General features: G+C 36.2%; 2 protein-coding genes across 3 annotated transcripts; one reads left to right on the forward strand and one right to left on the reverse strand.

The window, feature by feature from the left end:
* The first annotated feature begins 409 nt into the window (after positions 1–409).
* LOC113056020 (uncharacterized) lies at positions 410–5,777 on the forward strand. Its single transcript, XM_026222468.1, has 3 exons — positions 410–758; positions 1,602–1,664; positions 2,021–5,777. Exons 1-3 carry the CDS (start codon positions 731–733, stop codon positions 2,704–2,706), a joined length of 777 nt encoding a protein of 258 aa, XP_026078253.1. The 5' UTR covers positions 410–730; the 3' UTR covers positions 2,707–5,777.
* Positions 4,639–26,143, reverse strand: LOC113056019 (cdc42 effector protein 4-like). 2 transcript variants are annotated; one of them, XM_026222466.1, is made up of 2 exons: positions 25,841–26,143; positions 4,639–8,533 (listed from the first exon to the last, which is right to left on the reverse strand). In XM_026222466.1, exon 2 carries the CDS (start codon positions 8,335–8,337, stop codon positions 7,345–7,347), a length of 993 nt encoding a protein of 330 aa, XP_026078251.1. In that variant the 5' UTR covers positions 8,338–8,533; positions 25,841–26,143; the 3' UTR covers positions 4,639–7,344. The 2 variants fall into 2 exon arrangements, with proteins under 2 accessions (XP_026078251.1, XP_026078252.1); XM_026222467.1 differs by lacking the exon at positions 25,841–26,143 and adding an exon at positions 25,676–25,816.
* Positions 26,144–27,802: the final 1,659 nt, after the last annotated feature.

Raw genomic sequence — 27,802 nt, forward strand, 5'->3', positions numbered from 1 at the left:
AATAATATAAAACTGTTCGAAGGTCTATGGCACGTCACGTGACAGATAGAGTTTAATCACACTAATTAGCAGCTGTGTTAATTTATTTAAACGCAATGAAACTCAAAGACAGCCGCGGATGACCGATATAATACAGCGATTAAACATATGGCACTAATCTGATTAATAAAGAAGACAGAATACATTTTATAAAAGGCATTAAAAGAGCGTATTTAGGACTACTCACCCAAACAGTGGAACTGATAGCAAGTATCGCGATGTGTGCTGAATGAGACTTCTTGAACGTGTTTTCATAGCGATAAACATCTCATGTCTTCGTGTCGAATTCTGACGCCAAAAGTTTCCCACTGAAAGCAATGAAGGTCGTAGTGGTTCAAGTAGGTATCGCTGCAGCCCGGAGGCACATTTGGCGTCATAAAAGTGACGCTAGGGGCGCTTGACCATACTTCGGTTTTTGACGCCTTTGGAGTGAGAATGGGTTGGCTATATATATATATATAATGATGTGTCCTGCAGTGGTCCTGCGCGGGCATGTTTGCTGGGATACGAGACTCCGCCATAATGCCTTCAAAACCTGATCAAAATACATAATTTGTTTGATTACCTCAAAGACACACCCTTCTCAAGAACTAGAAAACAGAACCGAAACCTAAACTACTGAACATCCCTACTACACAGACTCTGTGTGACATTCTGTGTTCTTCGGATTCCTCCCAAACCATCCAGAGACATGAATCAAAAAAAAAAAGCATACTCAGGTGAGTGTTTATTTTGGGTTATTTTATTTTACTGCGTTCTCCAAGTCTAAGGATGTGTTACTGGATATATTGTTTATTCATAAGCAGGCTATACTTTAAAAATATTGAAATGTCTGTGTTAAGAATCAAATGGCACACTGGCAGAACGGTTAATTTTGTGAAACATAAAAGACATCGGTAATACTTGACGATTGCAAGGATCATTAGTTAACCACTTTAGTTAACATGAACTAAGCATGAACAATAGTTCTACATAATTAATTAATTAATCTTAGTTCATGTTAATTTCAGCATTTATTATGCATTATTAAAATCAAAAGTTGTGCTTGTTAACATCAGTTAGCTAATGCACTGCGAACTAACATGAACTAACAATGAATAGCTGTATTTTGAAATAAATAATAACATTAACAAAGATGAATAAATACTGTAATAAATGTGTTGTTCATTGTTTGTTCATGTTAGTGAATACATTAATGAACATTAACTATAATAATGGAACATTAATGTAAATTGTTACCAAGAAATCACAGAGGCATTGGCCAAATGTGATTTTATCTTAATCGCCAACGAAAGTGCCCTACCTAGGGTGAAAGAAAGAAAGAAAGAGATCAGTACCACTTTCTCAGAAATGCAACTGAAACAAGAAAAACTAAGGTGAGGTAGGCGGAGCTATATTTAAACCAAACCCACAACCCCACCCCATGATTGCATTTTCTTTTTTTTACATACTTGTTTACAAGTTGCATCTTCATTTGGTGAGTGTTTGATTTTCTGTAATAAAAATGGGGGGGGTGCTGTTAAATATTAAGTATATATCTGAATTGTACTGCATATCTACAGACAGGACCAGATGGTCTCAAAGATACCAACCCTACAAGCAGGATGGGCACAGAGAAAGAAGAGGTGAGATAACATAAAAGAGGGAAAAAAAAAACTAAAACTAAGCTAAATTAATCTTAAAATCAAATCATCTGTATTTAAATTTAAACCATGTGCTTGATGGTCATAATGATTCAATACTAAATTATACACAGGTATCGCACATCACATGCATTTGTACTCGCGAGGACAAGTTCAAGTCCGTTTTCCAAAACAGTAAATCTAATGACCATACAGGCTAAAAAATATATATTAAAAAATATATATATATTTTCTCTTCAATACATTTTTTTTATGTTTCCTGATTCAAACATTATATAAGAATGAAATATTATTAAAAGAAAAAAAAAGTAAAATGAGTCACTGGTTTCCTTCTACAGATGATACAGATGTCCCCTTACTGGATTGGATCATTTCAGATTTACATCCACATACTATAGTTGAAGAGCCTGGCTTTTTAAATTTTTACAAATCTATGAAAAGTGCAAGGTTTCAAAATCAACCAACATCTACTGACATACTCTTAAAACTTCAGCAATCATTTTTTAAAAAAACACAAAGTGTACAAAAGAATCTAGATAGTGTAGATACCGTTGCATTGTCTTCTGAAGTGTGGAACACCACAGCAAATAAAACCTATATGACAACTACCTGTCACCTGATCGATAACACATGGACTCAGCAGTCATGGGTTTTGGAAACCACACCTCTACCTGAAGAATATAAACACAGTAATATTATTGGACAGCTTCTGAAAATAGCAGATAAATGGAGAATTGGAAACAAGATTAAAGTGGTAGTGACAAATGAAGATGGGATAAAGAAAGACATCAAAAAAGCAGGATGGGATTTCATACCCTGCTTCGCTAACACACTGGATGTGGTCTTCAAGGAGACACTTGAAGCATCTTCTGTCTGGAAAGCGCTGGTGGAAAGATGTTGTAAAATAGCAGAGTATTTTTCTAATGCTGAAGCACAAGGTCACCTCAAGAAGGCTCAAAAAACCTGCGATTACCGGAGTATAACCTGGCTGAGACCAAGGGTGATAAATGGCTTTCTACACTAAATATGCTAGAAAGAATCTCAAAGCAGCATGAGGCCATACGCCAAGTGTTAATTGAATTTAATGTTGACTTACTGTTAAGCAAGCATGAAAATAAAAACATAACCAAGACAATATCATCCCTGAAGGCATTCCAGGATATCATATCACCAGCAAAACGATACCACTCACTTGCAGACATCATACCACAGGTGGAAGCCATAAGGAAGAAGCTAAAGCAGTTGCAACAGAGCGGAAATGAGTTTGCAAAGGAATTAGCACAACATTTGGATCATCACTTCAGTAGAGCCAAAGAAAATGACTGGCTGACATTGAGCACCACTCTTAACCTGAGATACAGAGACATCGCTCTCTCTGAGATAGGGACTTTCACACGCATTACGAAAAGGATCATTGCTGAAATGGAACACCTGAATGAAGAGAACCAAGGGAGAAGCTTTCGACAACCAGGCAATTTTGATATGGCTCTGAAGAGATACTTGGAAAAGAAAATGTTGCCAACTAAATATGATCCTCTTGCATTCTGGAAATTCCCGAAAGATGAAGACTGGTACCTGAGTGAGGTTGCACGCAAATACCTGGCTGTTGTCTCTACTGCGGTACCGGCTGACATTGCCTTTGACATAGAGAAAGCCAGACTAGTGGCCAGTCGAAGAAGCAGCTTGGATCCAGAACATCTAAATATGATGCTTTTTCTAAATGGCAACCATTTCCTTCCCTCTTAACTCACTATTTAACAGAAGGGAAAACGACCATGGCCTGTTTAATATTTTAAAGGGTATAATGGCTAAAGGTTATACATTTATCAATTTCGATTAGGAACTATTTACTTTGTAGTTTCAATAGTCCATAATCAATCAGTGACAATATGCACAATTCATATATTATTCACAAAAAGGTTATATGTCTGCACATTTTCAGTAGGTGAAGTCACAAACAATTGTGAGACATTTTACCCAATTTTTTGTAAACAAACTTTGCATTGAAAGGAAAGTCCTGCTTTTTAAAATGCATATTAGCGATTTTTTTTGTCAGTTACCTTAAGCTTAAGCTTTCAAGTCCTTGCTTAAGACGCATTACTATGCTTTGGCTTCTAATTCTAGTTGAGCTTTGATATCTTGGCCTGTTGGTTATTTTGTTTTAATTTGTTTGCAACTTTTTGTAATATTGTCTGTATAATAATTAGTTTTTTTATTTTCTTTGTTGGATCTTGAGAAGCACTTTGGTCAATTATGATTGTTTTTAAATGTGCTATATAAATAAAATTGAACTGAACTGTACTTGTTGAATGAGGATTGACCACAAGTTGGCAGTAGGAACACATTTATGCTATATAGGCTTAGATTGGAGCACATAAAAATAAAACACAATATAATATAACTTTTTGTTGTTGTTGTTTGTATTTATTTATTTTTGCTCAGCCAATCCATGCATAAAGTCACATCAAGTTATCAACTTACATTACCGTTTATGTTCACTTTGAATCCGCTCCCCCAATGCATTTCCCATGAAAATCCTGAAAACTGAAAATGTACACATTTCAATCAGAAAGCATATTCAATGATCCATGCAGTCTTGGTAGAGCTGTTCTACTCATGTTTTAAAGAGGCCCTCACAGGTGCTGTAAGCCTAAATATTTCTATTTTAATAAAATTAAGTTTAGGCTTCCACCTATTAAGAAGAATTTACTTTCTGAAATCTAATATTTGACTCTGGAATTTAATAAGTCAGATCTGTTGTGTCAGCATTTCTCCGAGTCAACACCGCTCTGATTCAGTAGTTTTTAGCCTGAGGATGGTCATTATCCGTGTGAATCTACAACACTGGAAAACTAGGCCTTCAACACGACCAAACTTACTCAGCTATTGTGTTTTATTCTAAAATGATGATTCGCATTGACAGTCATAAACACAAGTACACATTACAGTCCACTGGTGAAGTTTATCAGCTTTTTCTTTTATTGAAAAATATAACTGTCGTTTTGCATGGGAAATTAAGGCAGGACATTATTCATATTATTTCAATACATAATGATACAGCCATTAAGTGAAATAAAATAAACAGCAAATACCTGGAAATTAAAGATATGGTTTCATACTATATTTTAGTGTTTTGACGACCATTTTTCTGCAGCACCTGTAGATGATTGTGGTGTTATAAATTATTATAAACCTGTGTGCACAACCAAGCAAAGAAACTATAGAAACCTCTATGCCATTGTATATGGAGGGTACAGTTTTCTCTCTGTAAGCATAGACACAAGTAAAAGTATTAATGTCCTGAAAGAAAACTACCCAGAAACTGTAGATGGAGCCTGCTGCTCTAAAAAAGTCCAGCGTTCCAGCTCACTTTTCAGTTCTGGACATCTGGTCTTCTTCAAAAGTTTTGTGTGCAGGGTGATATCTCCACAACCACATCTTTAACCTATAAAATGATCAAAAACTGGGCAACAAAACAGAGGAATAGAAGACACTGGCACATTCGATTATCCCCCATTTGTCCTCACAGACAAAACAGCACGATGCAGCATTTTGACCAGATATCAGGCAACCCAAGCCCTTCGAACCCAATTAATAAAGCCCTTTCCAAACCGTTCTATACCCACAGTGAAATCCTCTCTAGGAAACATGGAGACAGCATTACAAACATCTTTCTTACAAATCATACCTTGCTTTTTTCTCTGTACAAACATGCTGATTTCACAAATCAACCAAAAACACTTGACAGGTGAGCAAGGAAATAATGTAGCTGTAGACTTAGAGTGGATATAAAGCCTTACTGAGCTCACAAAGTGAAGGTAAGAGGCCACAGAGAGGTCTGTACAAACAATTCTGTGCCACTGAAACCAAGAGATTAAAAAAAAATAACCAATTCTACAAAATGGTGCTCTCTTTAGTTCAGCGTGCTTATATAAATGTCAGATAACAGGGCCAACACCCTTGACTAAACAACAGCATCAATCAAAAGACTCAAATATACAGTAAATGATTAACTGAACATGATGTACATATATCAAGAGAGGGACGGTTTTAAATTATCTCCCCAAACCATAACTTTGTGTCATGAAAAAAAAACAAAAAACGAAATTACCAAAGTGCACAATTAACTTTTAATACTAGCTTTAATAGATGGTAATTATTTTAGGTTTTCAGTGGAAACCCCACAGCCTCTAATAGTGTTAATAATCCTGCCAGTATAAGGGCAAATTTGCTGTTAGTATAGTTTGTGAAAGTCTCAATGACCTAAATCTGAAGTGTTTTTTTTCTGTGGCACTAAACAAAATTTAAAAAATAACAAGTTTCAAACATTACCAGACTGCCACTTGTCAAACAAATGTGTAGCCCCGCCTTCAAACTCTAATGATTGGTTATCATAGTCCTGCAATTTATGTAAAGATCCCAACTAAAAAAAAAAAAAACTAAAAATGTTTTTTTGCATTTTTTTAGATTTCATTTTAGTGCTGCCGATGGTGCAGAAATTACACACTTCACCTTTAAGGAAAAATAGTGAAAGCTTTACATAACTTTAACATAAAATTGGATGGTGGTGAGAGTTTGCTCATTAAGAATTTTAATAAAGTACAATAGTGTCTACATTTAACTGGTGCAAAGGGTATGGAACTAACTCCCAGAGTGGCTATAGAAGTTACAGTCTCATCATGGGGTGCTGATCTCTCTCTAAGAACTATAAAGTCATTCAGAGATGAAACCCTCCAGAACCACTTCTGCTGATGAGCGAGGCACTACGTTAGACCCTGAATAAGAGAGCTACACTCTTCCTCTATGAGCCTGTACAATGATAATCAAATAACACTCCTCAGCCCTCTTGACACAAACTGAAATTGGTTCCACTTGGACTGATTCTACTGCCTACAAGTAATGTGACGTCACCACTGCTTTCGGTTTCTGCATCCCATCAATCTCAAAACTCTGACAGGATACCTGACAGGAAATCCTCTCAAACATGCATGGAACACATGACAAAGTCCAGATCTACTTCATACACAACTGGGAAAAAGGTAACATATACCAGAGATAAAGCATTCTGTTAAACCTCCAAACACATTAATGGTATTCCAATCATCTCACCATTTACATCATAATGGTTTTGTATACAAGGCAAAATTAAGAATTTAGGAACTTAAAGATGGAATCAAAACCTGTAAAACATACAGTAGGAAACTTAAGACTGTTGGCGTTAGTTGGCGTTTTTTTTTTAGGATGTAAAGGCATTAGCTAGAGTACTGCAACTATCATGGGAGAATGTGAGGCTTGGTTCCACACAAACCTCCTGTATCAGCATTCCAAGTGGTCAACACTGGAATTCATTAATGATACTCACGAGACTGTAATTACCATTTGAAATGGAATTCCCTTGCCTTGGCATATCCAAACACGCAAGCACATTTTTTCTCACAGCTGTGTTGGTTCTGGTGAAAGTCACTAGTAACAAAGGGTTTATATACCTGATCTAAAAGCCTTTAGCAAGGGCTAAAACTATTTTTTTTCCCTTTCATCTCCATTATAAAATCAGTCCTCCAAGTCAATGTACAGGCTTTATATTCCACAAACTGACCACAACCCACTTCCACCATTTCTTTTAGTCTTTGCAAAAGACTGTTCTGGCACCTTACGGTTCACTTTACACCCTAATCTCGTCATCATCGTCGTCATCCATGTAGGAGAAGTCCCCGTCGTCTTGAACTCGAGGTGAGCTGAACTTGATGTTGTTTGTGTTCCCCTCATACATCTGATTGTGGGATTTTTCATCCAGCACGGTGGAGCCTGAACTGGAGAGGGAACAGCTGTCCAGGTTTTGATGGTTCCTGGTTTGGAGCTCTGGAGTGTAAGTGTCGGTGACTGGCCTTTGGCGTGGGGGCCGGATTGGAGGAAGAGAGTCCTCTTCTTCCACCTCGTTGGGTGGGCTTTGGGTTGGCGAGCTGAATCCCTCGCAACTCTTCCCCTCTTCATATCCCAGATCGTCATCGTCAATGCCCTTCTTGTCCATCACACTCAAGATGTCACCAAGCATTGAGGGACCCAGATCAATGTTGAAGGACATGATGGACTCGGTACGTTTCATGCCTCCGGTATAAGGAACCGATGGACGCAAGTCAGTCAGCTCTCCAAAATTCCTCTCGTCCAGCTCTAAGTCTGATACAGGGGATGCCGTGGCTCCATTAAGTGGTTTTATTTCGTCATTTGGAAGTTTCTTTAAAGGACTTGAGGACACACTCTTGGGAAAGCGGATTCCAGTACTTAGTCCTGTGTCATCGTCATTCAAATATGGCAGTGAGATTGCATTTTTTACATAACTCGGCGAACCACCAGGGGGCGCCAGTTTGGATTTGTCAAGCTTGTCACGATTGGCCGACTGCGAACGTTTGCTGCTTCGGAATGTACGAGAAAGGAGGCTCTGTTTAGGTGAGCTCTGCTGTACCTCCGGCTCCTTTGGTGGCTCCCCTGAGCGGGTGCTAAGAAAGGAGGTGTCCCCGAACGCGTCACCTCCTCGACCCACGTGCATAGTGTGACGGAAGTCTCCCAAAGGTGCGCTGATCATCTCCGCAGTCAGGTCAGCACGAGAACGTCGCTTCGACTGGGAGGACGAGGACACGAGCTGCTTCAGAATTGGCATGATGACTACTCAAATAATGTCCACAGAAAAATAAAAATCGTAAAAGTCTTTCTTTGACAAGAAATGAGTCACTCTTTCCTATGACGGTGTAGATCCAGGACAGTGGTCAGGATGAAAATTCTTCCAAGAATCCAGGACATGTGGCCATTTTTATCCTTAAAGCATAGTGTCCAGCCTTCAACATCTGCAATTCGACCTATGATAAAAGAGAAAAGACACAATAAATGTAATTTTATTAGAAGGCTAACATTTATTACTGAATCAAGAATTCTCTTTTGATTTTAGAGCTTAAGTTGAACCGTCAACTGACGGACTATATTGCAAGTAGAAATTATTGGAATCATACATGATATTTGGAATTTTGAACTATGTGACATTACAATGACATCACATATTAAATGTATTTCCCATTTTGTTTTAAATGATTAATTATAAAGGAAAATTGGCTTTGCAAAAGAAAACGCAGGGAAGGGGTAATCATGAAGCATTTCACCAGTAAAGCCACTTTTATTATGTAACACCAGGAAGAAGAGGTGTAAAGAGGTCGGAAAAGAAATTCCTATTCCATCCATGAGCCTTTTTATTGTTCTTGGAGGAAATGCGGTCGTGAAAGGGTGACACGTTGCACAAGCACTGATTTAGCATAGTGGTCACCCCACCATCGGAACTTTGAACACTTCCAGCTCAGCTTGCTATGAACTTGTGAACCTTCTGTTTACTCAATAGATAAAGCTGGAATTAAACCACACATTGCACAACAAATTCTAGGCCCTTAGTATTATTGACTTTTATTAACATGCTAGTATTAATACTGGCATAGGACATCAGTGCTCTGAAAAAAGATCCTGGAAAAGCACCCAGAAGTCTCCTCTCTTCAACCTGTAAGTTAATACGGTTATACTTGTATAGAAAGTGCAATTATAATTTAGTAAAATATTTTTTTTTATTTTTTTATTGGAGTCCTACAAAAAATGAAGTTTGAATGAAAGTGGTCTTGTTTAAAAAAAAAAATAATAATAATAATAAGACAAAGATTGTAAAAAAAATTGAAAACAAACAAAAGGTTGCAATGCAGATTTCGGATAGTAATGTGGTCCAAGGCACACATCCAAGTCACAAATCCCCTTACTTTCCAAATCCACATATCCACATTCACTTTGTGATTACATAACCATAAGCTCAGAGGATCCTGGGAGTCCAGAGCTGCAAAAGAGTTGCATTTCTTCTTAAACTCAACTCCATCCATTGCAAAATTCTATGTAGTATATGCCAGGCTCTTATATCATGAGGAAATCTAGACCTTTACTCTTTGTTGTACTCCGCTGCAGCTGCCTGAGATTTTTCTTCCAGGTCTAGTTCTGACAATTTAGTATTCCTTTTCCCCAGACAACTTGCTTGCATTTTTTACCCTTATTTTTGAACACTCCTTCCTTTTCCTATGAAACTGGGTATAGGAATATAAGGATTTTAAAGATTCTAGTTCCACTTAACACTTTGGATAACATTCTTACTGCTTTTATTTTAGGAGGCTGGTGTCAAATGATGAGAACATATCAAATTGTCAACATCTCTTGAAATCAACAACATAAAAACTCTGTTTCCCATAATTACTGGTTTGCATTTAGTGTTTAAAAGCTTCTTAAATCATTCGAACAGACAAAATTAAACAAAAGTATTAAGACAATGGCTAGACATTGTTTAAGGTGGTTCTTGCATTCTTCCACGGATTGAACAGCATCATTTATAGAGGTTCCAAAAACTGTTAAAGAATCTTAATGAAAATCGCAATTTTGGAACTTTTATTTAGAATTTTTTTATAGGCTTTTAATTTGTAATAGTAGGACAGAAGAGAGAGACGACAGGAAAGCACTGGGAGGAGAGAGGGAGTGGGATCGGCAAAGGACCTCGAGACAGGAATCGAACTCGGGTCGCCACGAGCGAAGTTGCGCTTTATGTCGACAAGATACGAGGCTATTGGCGGCAACAATTTCAAATAAGTAAACATTTTATATAATGACAATGACAAATGTAAATAAGAAAAATTGCTAAGAATTTATAAATAAATAATGTGAATATATACATAAAGCAAGAAGCAAATAATTAAAATAAGCAAATAAAGAACGACTACCATTCTGTTTAGCTTTAGAAAATATATTACAGTTAAATTTACTCACAATTTGTATTTAATTTTTAATTTTTATTTTTTTTTTGGGGGGGGGGTGCTTATTTTGTTTTGAACAAGAACCAGTTCTTGATTTCCAGCTGTATTTTTAAATTTTTTTTTTTCTTTGCATTGCTTGTCCTTTCTCTTAAAGTTAATAATTTTGCATGTCTTGGAAGACTAATGACAGTTGTATCAACTTATTGTAAGGTCACTGTGTAGACTAGAGGGAATGAAAAAAATGGAAAGTGAAAAAAAAAAAAAGTTATACGAGATAATTCAAATGCTCTTAATCATTGAGCTCTCTGAACATTCTGATTCCCAGCTGGGCGCTGTGATTTATGGTTTAATAATCTGATTATCTGCTTCTTTACACAGGGGAGGCCTCTTAGCCTTCACTTGAGACGCACCAATCCCTCAAACAAACCAAGATCAAAGACACTGAGCTGTTCAACAAACATAATCCTAAAGAAGACTAGTCTGATCTGTCTAAAAACTATGATGGAAACATATTAAAACATTACTTGTTGCCATCTAGACGGTTGTCCACAATTCTCAATGTTTTTAAACAGGACTTCATAGCCACCCCTGAGTTGTGTGCACGCCATTTGGATGAATGATATCCAGGCAACAATATTCCAAAGACACGTCACCCCACCGAAACATTTGCATCTCTGACAACAAAAGCCCATTGAGGGACTGTAGCTGTGAGAGAACAGAAGAAGGTTTGATAGACAATAAGCTCTCCACTTAAGACAAAGAACTGGGCGTCCTTGCGGAGGATTCAGCTCTGCCCGCTGGCAGGCTGACCTCATTGTTGAATCACAGAATATCGCCCCGTTCCGAGGTTACTAGATAGATGTGTTGTGTGTGTTTGCATGCATGCACATCTATACAAAAAAGCTCCTAAATAGGCACTAACAGTTTTTGATCAAATAAATCAACAGAATGAAGAAAAATCTTTCCTATACTAACCTCAGACCTAATTTTACTCATAAATTGAAAACCGCTAGGAAACTTCCCAAGAGAACCCATGCAGAATTAGCCTTCTCGATTGGCCTGAAAATGCAGATCATAAATCACAAGTGAACAGCTCTATTGCTCCAATGGTAGGAAAACCCCCAATTATGGACTGTATATATGAGGCATGATTAATTGCAATACATTCAACTGGTTTGCAATATAAAAAATAAATAATAAAAAGTTATAGAATTAATTTAATTGAGTAATTAAAGCAGTTTCGATCCATAAAAAACTATTAAATTAATTTAGTAAAACATACCTTTCAAAACAAATATAAATCCAAATCTAAAAACAGATGTACCTTTGCTTAAAGAAATAAATAAAATAATAATAATAATAATAATAATCAAAATGAATCCATGAATCTATAATCTCCATATTATATGACTTAATGCAAATTAGAAACTAAATAACTAAATAAATGTCTAAATAAATAAATAAAGAGGAGTAATTAAAACAACAAAATTACATATTTTATAAGTTTTGATTAATAATAATTATAATTGTAATATTATTATACTATTATTTATAATTTGTATTATTTTATACAAATTCACTTTGTGTTGTCAAATGTCATGAATTGAAAAACCAATCTTCACAAAAAATACTGAGAGTCTTTGGTCCTGTTCATGCCCATTTCCAGCAATCACATCACATCTAAACGCTTCATTAACAGCTCCGCTCCGGGGATTTCAGAGCATGCCATTTGTGTTCAGCATCATTACACATCAGTACAAAAATCCTAACAGCTTCTGAAAGACACCACAACAGCTAAAGATCTCTCTCTCCCTCTGGACATGTGTGTACATAACGGAGCTCACTGGAGACCTACAACTTCACAGCTGCCCGCACCCTCGAGATCAAACTCAGTGAGGGTCTAAGCACACATCTGCAGGGCCTCGTTTCACAGGCTCCAAACCGGGATACCAGGAGACCCGTTTCAGTCTCGTCAACATTCCTAAGTATGAAGCACAAAACACTCTCACAAGAAAAAAATCTACTAGTCAGTCTCTTCTGGCAGGAGGCCCTTATGGCAATGATGGTAGAAAAACAAGGGCTGGATTGTGGGTTAAAAATGGAGAAATATTTTGGGGGTTGAGTATGAATGTGGCCATCAAACCCACAGCTGTATTTATGTAATGCACTTTTATGCACAAAGAGAGATTAGGACCAAGGAAAATAAAGCAATCATGGTATAAATGATTCACATCTTTACTACAAGAATCATTCATCACATGCTGTTAACTCATGATGTCACAATCTATTGCATAAACTGTAATCTCATGCAAAGCACAAGGAAGGAAGTCATTACATGAGACGTTCTGCTGAATGAACCACCAGCTGTCACTTAATGTTACTGTACTTTTATTCATAGATCCGTTTTAATCTTTTAAGAGTGATCATTACTTATTAAATAGGATGCTACGGAGTTCTGGAAAACATCTTAATTATTCTTCCATCACAACGGCAGCTTTATGTTTTTACAGTACAAAACTCCTGAACCCACATTCTATATTTAACTAAAAAATACTGACTAAGACATTATACATTATATAAGTATATAGACACGCTTTAGACATGACTTAATGACTAAATGACTGTGACCCTGTCAGTGATGTCTCTATTCACAATCTGGCATGACCTACAATTGTTTATTAAACATTAGCCTACATTTTACATGTGCTTTAGGCATGTGGCAATAATGTAAAAAGTATGCAAAAGAGTAATAAAATAAGAAATTAAGTAAATAAAATACAAGGAAATAAATATATATATATTTATTTATTTATTTATTTATTTATTTGTCTTTGTACCAAAATAAATTTAACTTAGTAACATGCAGAAAAGGCCTTAACAGGCCTGTGATTATTTGAGATTTAGGACAGCAGGATTGAGGCACAGACACAATTTGATTAATGTCTGCACAACACATAAAATAATCTCTTTAAGGCTTAAAATCCCTTTAAGAGTTTCGGCTCTTAAAACCCCTTAACTGTCATCCCATCCCGAACACGGGATGCCTATGTCTACTTCAATATATTAAAATCTAATCTAATCTAATCTTGACAAACTATATATCGTTGGAAAGGTCTAAGACTCCCAAATATTTTACCAATGTGTTTTTTTGTTACAAATGATGTAGGAAAAGTAATAGACCAATTGAAGACAAGAGTGCACCCTCAAAAATCTACATTATACCAGGAGTTTTGACCTTTGTTAAAAAAAATAAAAATAAAAAATACTTCTTCATTGCCTTTTTCTCTATCACATTTTAGAAATCATCAGAAATTATATATCAACTGAAAACTTAAAATATCAAAATTCATACTTTAAAACCCATTTTAAAATCAGACATTGCTTTACCATGCAAATTGTACATCAATATCATGTTACAAAATATTTTTAGTCATGAATTTTAAAAATTTAGTGGTTGGTTAGGGTGCTATTGCAGTAAACATAATCCTTTTCATATGTCCATATATTTGTTATTGTATATAAACAAAAACTATTTTACATCTCAAGAATGCATGTGAATTGAACTGTAGATTCCAGTGTCTGTTTTTTTTCTACTTCTCTATACAAAAAAGCTGAAGCATATCAAGATAAAATCAACATATGTAAAATGTAGGTGGATGTCCTAAAAGAAAAAGAAAAAATATGGATCATAAAGAAAACAGACCACTGTATTCAATTACATCATAATGGAGCCGTGTCCAAATACAATATAGTACTATGCACATGAGTGTGTGTGTGTGTGTGTCTGTGTATAATTTTTCAATGAACCCATAAATTTTTTCATCTATTTAACTCCTAAGGCTTTAACATGCCTTGTATTAAAAAAAAAAAAAAAATTATAAAAGGACACTTTTCATTAAAATACATTTTTTATAATAATTAAATATTGCACTTCCTGTAGAAAATATAGTTTTTGATTTGAGGTTAAATGTATGCCTCTATGATTGCAGCACAGTGGTACTCAAAATAGCAAGGTAACACAAATATTAACTTGAAAATGTCATTGAAACCAGGAACTGGTTGAAATCATAAAAGATTTCAGATGTTATTATTGACTACAATTACAACCTGTTTTTCCTGTTAACCCCTCCACGGGCCTGAGGCCTCATAGACACAGATATAAAGTGTAAACAGATGGAAATAGAGGGAAGATATGAAGACACCCACCAAATCAACCAATAGAATCTCCTTTCACACCCATAAAATTTCTAAAAAAAAACATGAAATATCATGTATTTCACCGATATATCATGTATATCCCTTTGCTCTAACAAAAGAGACACTTTTTGATACACAGTCAGCAAGCAAGTGAGAGCAGGATGAAGACCCTAACACTTCTAGCTAAGTGCTAATGTATAAAAAGCAAACATTTTGAACTCTGATCTGGTTACTCTGTGTCACACAATCACAATGAAGGTCAATTGGAACTTTCGAGGATCAAAAAAGATACACGAAGCAGCATTAAACTGTCTTTAATTCCAAGTCTTCAAAAAGTTTGGTTAAAGGGGGGGGGGGGGGGAATGCTATATCATGCATACTGAGTTTTTTACACTGTTAAAGAGTTGGATTCCCATGCTAAACATGGACAGAGTTTTGTACGTACGTTTTGTCACAAGTTTCGGAAAGTTTTTTTCGAGTATGGCTCTGTGTGACGTTAGATGGAGCGGAATTTCCTTATATGGGTCCTGAGGGCACTTCTGCCGGAAGAGCGCGCGCTCCCGTATAGCAGCGCACTGAGAGCACAACAGACTTCACTGATCAGAGTGAGAGCGTCGCGAAATGTCACAGAAGTGTGTTTTTGGTTGCCAGGGCAAGACAACCCTGCACAGATTACCAAAAAAAAAAAAAAAACAGCATTAAGGGACCAGTGGATGGAGTTTATTTTTACAGAGCATCGAGAGTTGTGCAAGGGTTTTTGTTTGTTCCCTGCATTTCGAAGATGCTTGTTTTACAAACAAGGCACAGTTTGACGCCGGATTTGCACATCGTTTATTTCTTAAGGATAATGCAGTCCCAACGAAAAAGGGTCACGATCATGTGTTGGAACCGCAGGCGGTGAGTAAAACTGCTTCAAATATCTCTGTGTTGTTAACTTAGCTATCGGCGCGTAAGCACATCAAGTAAACAACATGTGATGTTGTCATCAAACTGCACTTTCCACATGTACAGCTTAAAAAAAAAAAAAAAAAAAAAAAAAGACGACATAAAGTGGAACTTTACCGCTAAGCAAATATATACAGTTTTAGTACATACCACATAGAGACGTCGTTGCTGATGCTGCTCTTGTTAAATTTCAGCCTCTGGATCTGTGTCACAGCTTCCACATGCTCTCAACTCAAAAGCCTACTCGCGCTCGTGATTCTTTAGCTCCGCCCACACGTCACGCCTCCAGCCGGACGTGTTTTTCCGGGAAAAATCGGTACAGACTATCTTTCTCTTATGAATATAATAAAACTAAAGACTTTTTGGAGTTATGAAGGATGCAGTACTACTCTATAGGTACTCAAGATTAACAGGATATTGAGTGAAAACGAGCATTTGACCCCCCCCCCCCCTTTAACAAATCAGAGAAGAAAAGGGTGGATGTCTGGATATTTACACTATTTTATTACTATTACTATTTTATGGCTTCTGAAGACAGCGGAAACCTATATCAATATGTCACCATACTCGCCAACATCTCTGATGAACCACTTTCTTGGCACTTTTTGTAAAATCATTTTTAAGTTGAAAAGCACCAGTTCTCATCCACTTACATAATACTGAAAACAATGACCAGGAAATAAAAAAAGTCACCTTCTGTGTTCAAAAGGAAGAAGGAAAGGGTAGAAGTGACATGAGAGTGAATAAATGAGGACTGTATTTAAATGGTTTTATTAAACTACAGTACCATTAACAGATTATAACAAGCTGAAGGACAAAGAAACGCTCACAAAACAACTCGGAGTTCAACCACAGTGCAGAGTAATACTATCAGCCTCCCAGTCTAGTTTCTGAAAGTTTTCTCTTGGCTTGGGCAAGGCAGGATATTATGCATTAGCTTATTCGGCATTCAGCAGCCAGCGGGGTAAACAGATATACTGTGTGTGTGTGTTTGTGCTTTGAGTTTCTCTGCCAAACATGCTGAAACTAACCACAAGGATTACACACTAGACAGCAGAAAACACTAAAAACCTGTGTTTAAACCAGCGAGGCCTCATATGCCACACACAAACACACCTTAAATTATTTTAACCGTTTAGTCTGACTTAACATTGAACAATATTCCTCTATAAGCTTTAGGTTTTCCTCAAAGCAACTATTACGGCTCACGTTTTACTTTGTCAGTCACTTTTCTGCAAGGTGAAGGTCGCAGCTCTGTAATCATGGACAGAACCTGCCCTACAAATTAAGTAGATGATTAACTTTCCAGATCCTTTCAACTCCACATTCCTGATTTCTTCAGATTCAGATCCAGCCAACAATCCTCTCACAGCTGTGCGATTCTGCATATACAAACAGAAAACGTCAAACCCAGGCTCAGAAGAGAGCGAATGAGAACTTATTTTGAAAATACAAACAACAAAATCTGGTTTGAACCACTAAGTCTGCTCAGAATTCAGGCCCATAACCCTTTCCCGAGCATCTGGGAAAAAAAGCATGAGAGTGTTGAAGAAAAGCAGACACACATCGTCTGGTGCCATCTTGGCAAAGGCTATACATGACGGTGCGCCAGCAGGCTGGCCACAGTCCTCGTAGAGCATTTCCATCCAACATCTCATTAAACAGAGAAAATTAGGTCAATGTTACGTGTATCCGAACAATTCTGATAGAGAGAGTGGGTAAGTTCTTAATCTAACCAACTGCGCAGTAATTATGTCACATGACCACTTTTGAAAAAAAAATACTCTTATTAATACTGAAAATGAATTTAAAGTAAAAATAAATAAATAAAAATATAAAAAAATATATATATATATATATAATTTTATTTTATTCTAATTTAGTATTATGTAAAAAGTGACACAGCTTACCCCCATCTGTGGCCCATTGTGTTCCTCCACCCTGCTCAGTTTTCCACACAGCTACAATTTATGAAGCCCTTTGCCCAAATCAAACAGATCAAACAGGTTTAAAGAGGACATTTCTCAGCTGACCTTCTCAAACGGCTTCAAACTGTGAAATGCAGACTTTGGACAACTTCTGGTCATTCGTCTTTTCTGTCTGGGTTCAGAAGTTTAACCAGTTTAGACTAGACGAAGTACTGCCTACATCTGAAAACAGGTTTTCACTGATCGTGCAATTTCTGTGGGTTTCTCTACATGATGTGTGTGCCAATAAACGTGTCTACAGCATGATTCATTGATGAAGGATGCTCAGGTGTTTGTGTTATACATTACAGACATTATAAAGCCTGTCTTTAAAAACTATTTTCTTCACCGGAACACAAGACAACACCAGTTGAGCAGCATTTTTCAAGACTACCCCATGAAAAGAAATGTCTATAATTTACAACTTTCTGTTTCATCATCGGCATCAAAACGATCCAAGAAGACCTCGAGAAATGTGCACCATTTAATTATTATTGACTGACACTGTTCACATCCTAAACTGAGAAAGATCTAAGACTGGTCTCAAAGACGAAACCAGGTTATACATCTACAGAGAAACCACTGAATACTCATGTATAGTTTTCAGTTGAAACAGTTCACGACAAGACTTCCCATAATCCTTAGCACCTGAAACACACATAAACTTACTGAGAACATCACACATATACAACATCGCTGCTGTGTGAGTTTTACATGCACACAAGGAGCAATTGTTTTCCTTTAAAGCATACATAATACACCATATATCTCAAGTCATCATGCAATAGTCTTAAATAGATGAATAGTTATTCGTCTGGTGTGCATTCATGTCAAAATTACTATATTAATGATTTCTTTGCAAGAAATAAATCCATATGCAGCTCAGTTGCTCGGCTGATAGAAAAATATTTAATCTCCACATTTATTCATTTCTATATTCTTTACCAAAACAAAACCCTTAAAAAAGGAAAACTGCTTAATAAAAAGCATGGCAATCAAAAAAAAAAAAAAAAAAAAAAAAACATGTATAATAACCACCTTAAACATTTATAACAATAAATTTGAGTTTTTGAAACTTTCTACCTTATAATTAAAAGACTGAAAAAGACTTCACGTTTTACTAGTCAGAAACTCATAACTATAGTAATTTAGTCTACCAAGCATTAGACAATAACAACTGTCCTGCAATGACGAAATACCAATTAACTATTGTTAACATACAGCTGTCAGTGCAGTTCAGCTCCTTCAGGTCTAAAAGCCCTTAAACCAGATGTTCCAGCTCACAAGAGAAGAAAATCCATAAATCTGAGCATTCAGTGACTAAGAACTATTTCTCAAAGCAGGATCAAATACTCAGTCACCATCACAAACATTTACTTTGGTTGCCAAGAAAACAATCATGATGAAAAAGGTGGTTAATACATATTAACACAACACAATTATTTTTTTTTTTTTTTTTTTTTTTTTGGGGGGGGGGGTGTCATGGCCTAGTGGTTAGAGGGTTTGACTCCTAACCCTAGGGTTGTGGGTTTGAATCTCGGGCCGGGAATGCCACGACTGCGGTGCCCTTGAGCAAGGCAAGGCATCGAATCCCCAACTGCTCCCAGGTGCTGCAGCATAAATGGCTGCCCACTGCTCCAGGTGTGTGTTCACAGCGTGTGTGTGTTCACTGCTCTGTGTGTGTGCACTTTGGATGGGTTAAATGCACAAATTCTGAGTATGGGTCACCATACTTGGCTGAATGTCACATCACTTTTGGTTTTTAGAATGATAGTACAGGCAGTGCCTTTTGTAAATGTAGTTTCAGTAGCATCAGCATGACATTATTTTCCAAACTAGCAATCGTGTTAAATGCTGCCTAAATCACTTAATCTGAAATCAACAACACTTAAAGACCATGACTGATTCCTGTCGTTTAAAAATAGGAAGCATGTCTGAACCAATCAATACAACACTCTACCTTCAACACACATGCTGACCTACAGCCTGAGTTTACTGAAGCATATAAAAGTGATCGTCCACAGGACAAGGCCTCTGGAAACGCCCACCTGTCTGCCCTCAGAGACACTGAAACTGTGGAAGTAAAGTCCCAGCGATCACAATAGACTTAAATAAACAGGCCGCAGAAATAGAGCGTAATGAAGAAACAATCTGAAGTTTGAGCCAATCCATTTACACAAACAAAAGGAGTAGAAATGTATCTAATATGGCCATAGCTACAAAATAAACCTCCAATGATATTCTCTTTGAAACTGTAAAAGTTTGCTCATTTTGTGAAAGCCTGCCAACATCTCAAACTAATACGATAAAATAATAATAAAACGAAACAAAGGTTTCCTTATGACCCTGTATGAACAAGCAGTTTGAAAAAGAAATAATACACACATAATAAAATACAACAAACAAAATAAAATAACAGAAGTCACCGCTTAATTTCTATGGCAAGTTTAACTAGAAGGTGGACGGAGCTTAGTGAAAGGTCAGTTGTTGGTCTATTTTGAAAGAAACGCAACTGCTAAATTGCTAGTAAGCTATGTAAAATAAACATTCTGGAGACCACACATGATTATTCCACATATGCATGGGTCACAATTGTGGGTTATTTTGTGCATAATGACACAGAGTGACAGAGGGCATATGTTATGGATCTAGATGGATATTGGATTACTCAAGTGAAGCCAAGAGCATATGGAATGGGAATGGACACTAAATGAGAAAAAAAAAATTCTAATTTTCCCTTTTTACCAGCCACAAGCTTGACGGAGACCACCTGTTGCTCTATTCAAGAGAAAGAAGGAAATTGATTGAACATGAGTGATGGAGAAAGATATGAGCAATGGAGAAAGAAAGCATCAGAGAATGAATAGCATAGAGACAGTCAGAAACATATGGAATGGTTGTTCCTTTCTCACTGTGTGAAAAATAATTACCACAAGCAAGTGTCCACAAAAAAATGGCATTGGAAATTACGGTGATTATCATCATTGGATCTGGTTTTATTTAGTTCAGGATAAACACAAGCATTACTATTGACCAACACTGATAAACTATCAGGAAATTTTGGAGGTCAATAAATGCGATGAACACTCTAATGGTATCATTACCAGGTTAGATGCAAAACAAAAGAGCAAAAGACTAAATCACACAGGAAATGGCTACTAAATTACAAGGCAATCTGTGTAAAATGTGGCCTAACTAGTTTTTGGGCTTACCCAACTATAAGAAATAACGTGCTTAGAGGTTTGCACTTAAGGAGAAACAACAGGGCGTTATGCCATTACCGATAACGTCACTCCAAAAATGTTCAGCTAAACCTTTAGAAAAATTACCTGGCTTCAGCTCAAAGGAGTATCTTTTAGCTGCAACACAATTAAACCAGTTTTAAACCTTTCAACACTATCAAAAAAAAAAAAAAAAAAAATCCCCATTATGATTTTTGAGATCTCAAAAATGAGGGTGGCTGAAATCAGGTAAACAAAGATTCTCAGTCTGAAACTTGACAGTCCTCGTCTTTAAACCAAAGACGAGGTGACTAGTGACTAGTTCCTTATCAGTGTTCATCAACATGAGTTCACCACATAGGAAATGATTAGTCCACCAATCGTTTTTGCTATAATAATATCAACGGTTATTTTACATGATTTCTAATGCCTTTTGTTAAAGTTACCAAAGTCTCACATGCCAAGTCCGGTCCACTGTATATCACAACTTAGTCTGTTCAAGAACTGGAAAAGACTGTCATTTAAAGTGACCAACCACAGTTCTTTTTGGTTTCATGAGCTGTTTAGATGCAGGTTTATCTGAAACGTGGTCAATTGACCAAAATGAAAAAAAAAAAATTAATTAATCAGATTGCAGCTGCAACACAAGCACCCCCCCACCCAACCACCGCTGTTTTGGTCAGTGAATGAGCTGTGGGTGGTCTGTGAGTATGCCATCTAAAGCTATAATGTCTACATGATCTCGGTCAACTTTTAACCACTGGTCGAGATTTTATTCAAAATGTTGAGTTTGAAAGTGAATAATTTTCCAGGAATGCATATATTATAGCTTACTTAGTTGTGAAAACACATCTGCAGCAAAGATTAATAATATCACTTCAGTTAATAAAGACTGCAAGCTACACTAGTTAACAGAAAGTTAAACAAGGTCGTATGACAGAGTACCTAGTTCTTATATGAACTAGACTCTACAGGGCTTTGGTCTTCTTGGAATCAGGAGAATTGGCTCAGGGAAATACGCTTCTGTGCCTCTAGTGTGTCAGATTCCTGAGGCCTCAGCTGGGCTTGATACAAAGAGCTTGGGTTTTCTTATTCAAGTTCACGAGGAGAGAGGACAGTGCAGAAATATTGACTCTTGGCAAGAGCTGTGGTTAAAATAGTTTTACTCTCGCTTGAGTTCTGATAAGAAGGCAATACAGTTCTCCCCAGTTCAAAGTCTTCTAAATAAAAGCTAACAATATCTAACAGCCATTTCCTGTCATTGTATAATAAACAGCGTGCTGTGCTGCTCAAAGGTGATTTTGCATCACAATAATATTAAACCTAATATAAAAACAAAGCCTAATCATAATTAAATTAAATTGATAAGAAAATTATACTATAATATTTTATTCAGCGTTATATTGAATATATGCGTTATATTGCGTTATATTGATCAAAAGATATTAGACATTTATAATGTTACAAATAATTTCAGTTTCAAATAAATGCTGTTCTTTTTAATTTTCTATTAATTACTGATCGTGGTTCATGTTACACTGAAAATCCAGTTTTGCATCACAGGAATGAATTATATTTTCAAATATAATAAAATAAAAAAGTAATTTTAAACAGAGGCAATATTTTACAATATTACTTTTATTTTATTTTTTTATTTACTGGATTTTAATAAAATACATGCAGCCCTGGTGAGCATAAGAGGCATTTTATAAAATATTACATATCCCAAACTTTTGAACGATAGTTCAACGATGGTTTGAAAGGATAACCAGTATTATAAAACAAGTACTGGTATTATACATTTTATTCTTACAGCCTATAGCTTTGGCCTAACACGTTTTAACTTCAGTGATAAAGTAATGCCAAACATCTATGACACAGACTGGATGGGTGGGTGTTGAAGTGTAGTTATCTACAAAAGGCCAGGAACACCCATGATTAACTAACCACCATAACGGAAAATGTACACATGAACCTGTGGGCTAAATTTAGGAAGATTAAGCTTTTAAAGCCCACCTGGTTGAGTGCAGACATCCGACCTCCTGTACAGAGTGTGTCGACAGCTGGGCTGATTACATAACACGGGGCATGAGGCTGTCTGACAGCACAACTGACTCATGTTGCTGAGTCACAAGAGAGTCACAGTGATGTCCGTACACTGAGAATCATTCATACTATCGGTGCGAGTCTCTAACACACACACACACACACACGCGCAATCACATCAGCAGTGGACGGGAAGGCAGCCAGCTGAAAATCCATACACACTTACTCACTAGAGCTGTACACACACACAATCATCGGGCAAGATGCTGCTGATGCATTTCAAGTCAACATGAAATCAAAAATCAATGTATACTTAAACAAATACTGTTTTTTTTTTTTTTTTTTTTGTGGATAGCTTTAAAGCTTAACAGCTAGGGTGCTTGTTTGAAAAATAAATAAATAAAATACAGCATAGAGGTATGGTGATATGGTTTAGTGCAATAATCAAATCTCTGCGATTTAATTTATTAAATGCATGTGCTTATTGTTTCAGAGTGAAACATGTCACTGTGCTCCTTCATAAGATGAATCCATGGTCCAGTGTCTAAGAAATGAAGTATTGTCATTTTTTAGCTGTATTGTAAGATAAGTATCATTTACAACTATTTATTTTGAAATATTACAATACAAATATTCTTAATTCATTTAATAAAAATGACCACTACCAAAACTATCATTATTTTATAGCCATATTGAAATATAGCCATAATTTATAGTCAGTTTATGCCCTACAAACAGAAACTTCAAATCCGCAGCTTTTTTAAATAGTGCTTTAAAACACAATTGCAATTTTTATCAGAAAAAAGTGACGTGACATAGAGGAAAGCATGGTGACCAATACTAACAATTCGTGCTCTGCATTTAACCCATCCAAAGTGCACACACACACACACACACACCGTAAACACACTCCCGGAGCAGTGGGCAGCCATTTTTTTATGCTGCAGCTATAAATAAAAATGAATTAGTTAAATAATATTACAATTAGCCTTTTCCCCAAATTGTGCCGCCCTATACAATTCACATATTGGAATAACATCAGATGACTAAAAAAGTTTTTCATTTTGGGGTAAACACACTTTTACTCTTTATCACAGTATCTGTGTAAAGTGCTGAAAAATAAATGAAACCTCCTTTTAAAAGTGACAGAAAAGAGGGACTGGGGCTGCAAAGTGAGGGGGGCAGAGAATTAGGAGGACAGAGAAAATAAGGGGGAAAAAAAGAGTGGAAAAAGAACAAACTGAATTTATCCATTCATCTAGCGGGCTGGCCTTAAAACACACACACACACACACACACACACATTACGACCTTGGCCTACATCTCCCATGCGACAATTTAGAGCAGAAAAGTCTCTCTGCCTGCCTGCTATAAGTGGAATGTTCAAATGAGCTCAGGATATTAACCAGGCAGCTCTGACTCCAGGTTTACAGCATATCACTTTGTCTCTCTGGGCAGATACTGACCTTAGAGTTCTGGCAGAAGGATTTCTCTGAGACACTAATGCACCTTTCCACAAATATTGATACCAACAATGACAAAAATGTCAAAGGTTAAGGGTCAAATCTCTGCACCACACAACAAGTTTTGGTGTTACTTATTTGCTCAGATGAATTGAGATGTTTAGACGAAAAAATGTAAACTAATTTTCTTCTTTGAGCAACAGATTACATTCATAATTGTATACAAAAAAAGAAAAGCCAACCCAGGATACCCAAAAGTATTGTGCTGTTGAGTCAACCCATTATGGTCAATCAATTTCACTCTGAACATTTTACAATACCAAAGTGCTTGCCAGTTTTGGGCAAACAACAGTTTGGGCCGTTAGTGTAACGAACTGTGAAAATGCAGCTGTCTGACCAATATGTATTATGCAAGAAATGTGACCAATAGGTTCTGGACAACGTATGGGAAATGCATCTGGAAATTCACAAGAGGTTTTTGGAAGACTTCACTGGATTCCTGTTTTATTGCAACTTGGATTTTTCAATCCTCTAAGCAGATACATAACACTTTGTTTAAAGTGCAACAATTCTTCCACTCTTTTTTTTTTTTCAATTGACGCAAGTAGCAAACTAACAGCCTAACATAAGCTCCAAGCTCCAACCTGGCATTTAACACCACTATATGAATGACTCAAAATCACAAGCTCCTCATATCCCCTGTTTGCAATCCCAAGAGTCTGCATGTAAAAGACTCCCATTAGCAATCACTGCTAACTCATTTTCACACTTGTGTTTATTGGTAGCATACAAAACTTCCAATCTGAAAGGTGAAATGCAAATACCGGTAAGTTTGGTAAAATACGTTTGGCTGGAAACCAAAATAACTGTAATTAACTGATTTAATAGGAACAATGAAAAACTTGCATATATGAAGTATAAAATAAGTTAAAAGGTCAGTGTACCACAAATAGCCGATAAAAAGCCACAAGAAATACAAATGCACATTTCAAATATCAAATTATATAAAATAAGCCAAATAATAATAAAATCAACTGTTATAGCTATTAATAAATATTACATAATATTTTTACAATTTAATATATATATTTTTTTATTATTATTATTGTTTATTTTTTAGAAATACACTTCTAACAATGTATATATGCAGTTAATTATTTAATGCATAAACTGTAGGGTAAAAATAAGTCTAAAATATAGAAACTCTATGGTCATAGAATCATCACACAGCAAACACACAGTAGAGGAATGTCTGAGCATTGACGCATTAAAACAGAGAAACTCTTTGGGACCACCTAGAGTTGTGAAACAAATTTAAAATTCAAATGAGTGAGATACCTGTCTGACTGGCCATTGATTTAAACTGCAGGAGAAGAAAGGTCTGTATGAAAACTCTTATCATAAGACTCTTGAAGAGAAAATGCTTCATTGCAACTCCAGTTCTGGTGGGACCTTCTGGAATAAGCACAAAGAAACTAATTTATGTAAAGTGTAAAGTCTTACCAAAGTTTGCTCCGTAGTATTGGATACCAGAAGCCTCAAAGCCAAGGTGAGCTTCTCATCCAACAACAATAGTCCAAGTTCAATGGAATCACATTTCAAACAAACGAGAGGCTCAGCTTGACAAATGTTGGCAATATCCTATAAACTTTAACAGCTTTATGTTGCAATCACACGATTATAGATAATCAAAAGTAGTTAAACAGGACAACCAACGCGGAATCCTTACGAACTCGTTTTCACGTACTGACTGTTCTAAGCGCGATGGCGCATTAATGCAGCTCGAGCGTCCAGACTGTCCTCTGACCGTGTGTTGCGAGCCCCGCCCATAACCCCGCCCCCGCGGGAATGCATCGGGGACAGCGCCCCGCCTCCTTGCATCAGGATGAGCGATTGTGCTCCACCCATTTCCAATGTAAACTCAGTCTCCCATTGTCCCTTAAAGGACCAGTATGAAATTGACATTACATTATATTATATAATTTATATTAATAGTAAGAAAAGATGGTGAGATTTAAAGAAATATAAATAATTTCACAAATTGGTTTGTTTGACTTTGTTTCATTTTATTTAGAAAATAATATGATTCTGTCATCGGGTCATTGTTATTTTTTTTATTTATTTTTTCTCCAAAGACAAATAATTTTAGCCAATGCCAGATGATCATTGACAGTTTAAGAGCTCCTTCAAGTGATTGTTTCTTTTCTATATATTGTCTAGTACAGAATATACATATTTCATCACATAGTACACTCTTGGCACTAAACACTCATTATAATACAATATATCCCATTTTAGGCATTTTAAAAGTCCTTAGATTCAGCACTGGTATATAATATTGATGAAGTAATCCACACCACATGAAAACACAAAAATAAACGTTTTAAATGAACAAATATTATATGTTAAGAAATAAATACAATAATAAAAAAGGCTAACAGTAACAATCACCTTTTGTCTGAAATAATAATAATAATAATAATACTAATAAAAAAAACTAAATTTCTGTTTGATTGCAGCTGTGGTTACAGTTACCAAGTGGATTTATGTTGATGCAATAACCAGACTAAACAAATGTGACAAACCCAACCACATACATCCTCTTCAGCCGGGTGATTCACAGTGGCATACAACTCCAGTGGTCATATTTGCAAACTGGCATACAATGAAAAGTGGGCCCTTTATACAGCTTACGCATTTAAAAAAAAAAAAAATGCATGTCTGATTAGACCTTTATATTTTTCCGCTCTCTATTTCCAAAGCACATCTTTTGGTTTAAGTTCTACACAGATTTGAAAGGCAAAATGTGTTAAAATTCCCACTATCACACACAAAACAAACAAACAGCATATTTGTACAATATATTTTGCATACCAAATCTTCCTCATCCTAACAGTGAAGAATAAAATATAGTGCATCTAAACATTCATCATTCACACTTTCGCATTGCATCCTACACACAATGACAACAAAAAATATGTATTTTTTGTATATAATAGAGCTGTAAAACTACCACATATTTTCACCTGCTTATAACCTGCTTATATAACCTTGCCATAACCTCTGAAAAAGGTGATTACTTCCTGACATGCTCTTTATGGTGTTAGCAAATGGGCTGATCAATGGGCTCATATCCAGTGTAAAACCCTACTACAGTATATAATTACCATCAAAAGCATTTCCAGCCGTTTGATCTCAACATGGTGAATATTACTCTTCTGTGAAAGAGGGAAATAATATAATTTAATAATTAATCTAAAATTCTTAGAAGTAACCTCAAACAGGAAGTGACTGCATATGCCTGGTTTACACAAGAATCGCAGCTGCAGAGCTTCATTAGCACCTTTAAATAACACTCAAAGAATTTTCCCCTGCATTTTGAAACACGTCCCTCCACTGAAATTCCTAGGATCATTTTTAGTACCCAACATCTGCCATTATACCGTGTTACATTAGTTCATCTGC

This window comes from Carassius auratus, chromosome 37, assembly GCF_003368295.1.
Source record: "Carassius auratus strain Wakin chromosome 37, ASM336829v1, whole genome shotgun sequence".
Lineage (NCBI taxonomy): Eukaryota > Metazoa > Chordata > Actinopteri > Cypriniformes > Cyprinidae > Carassius > Carassius auratus.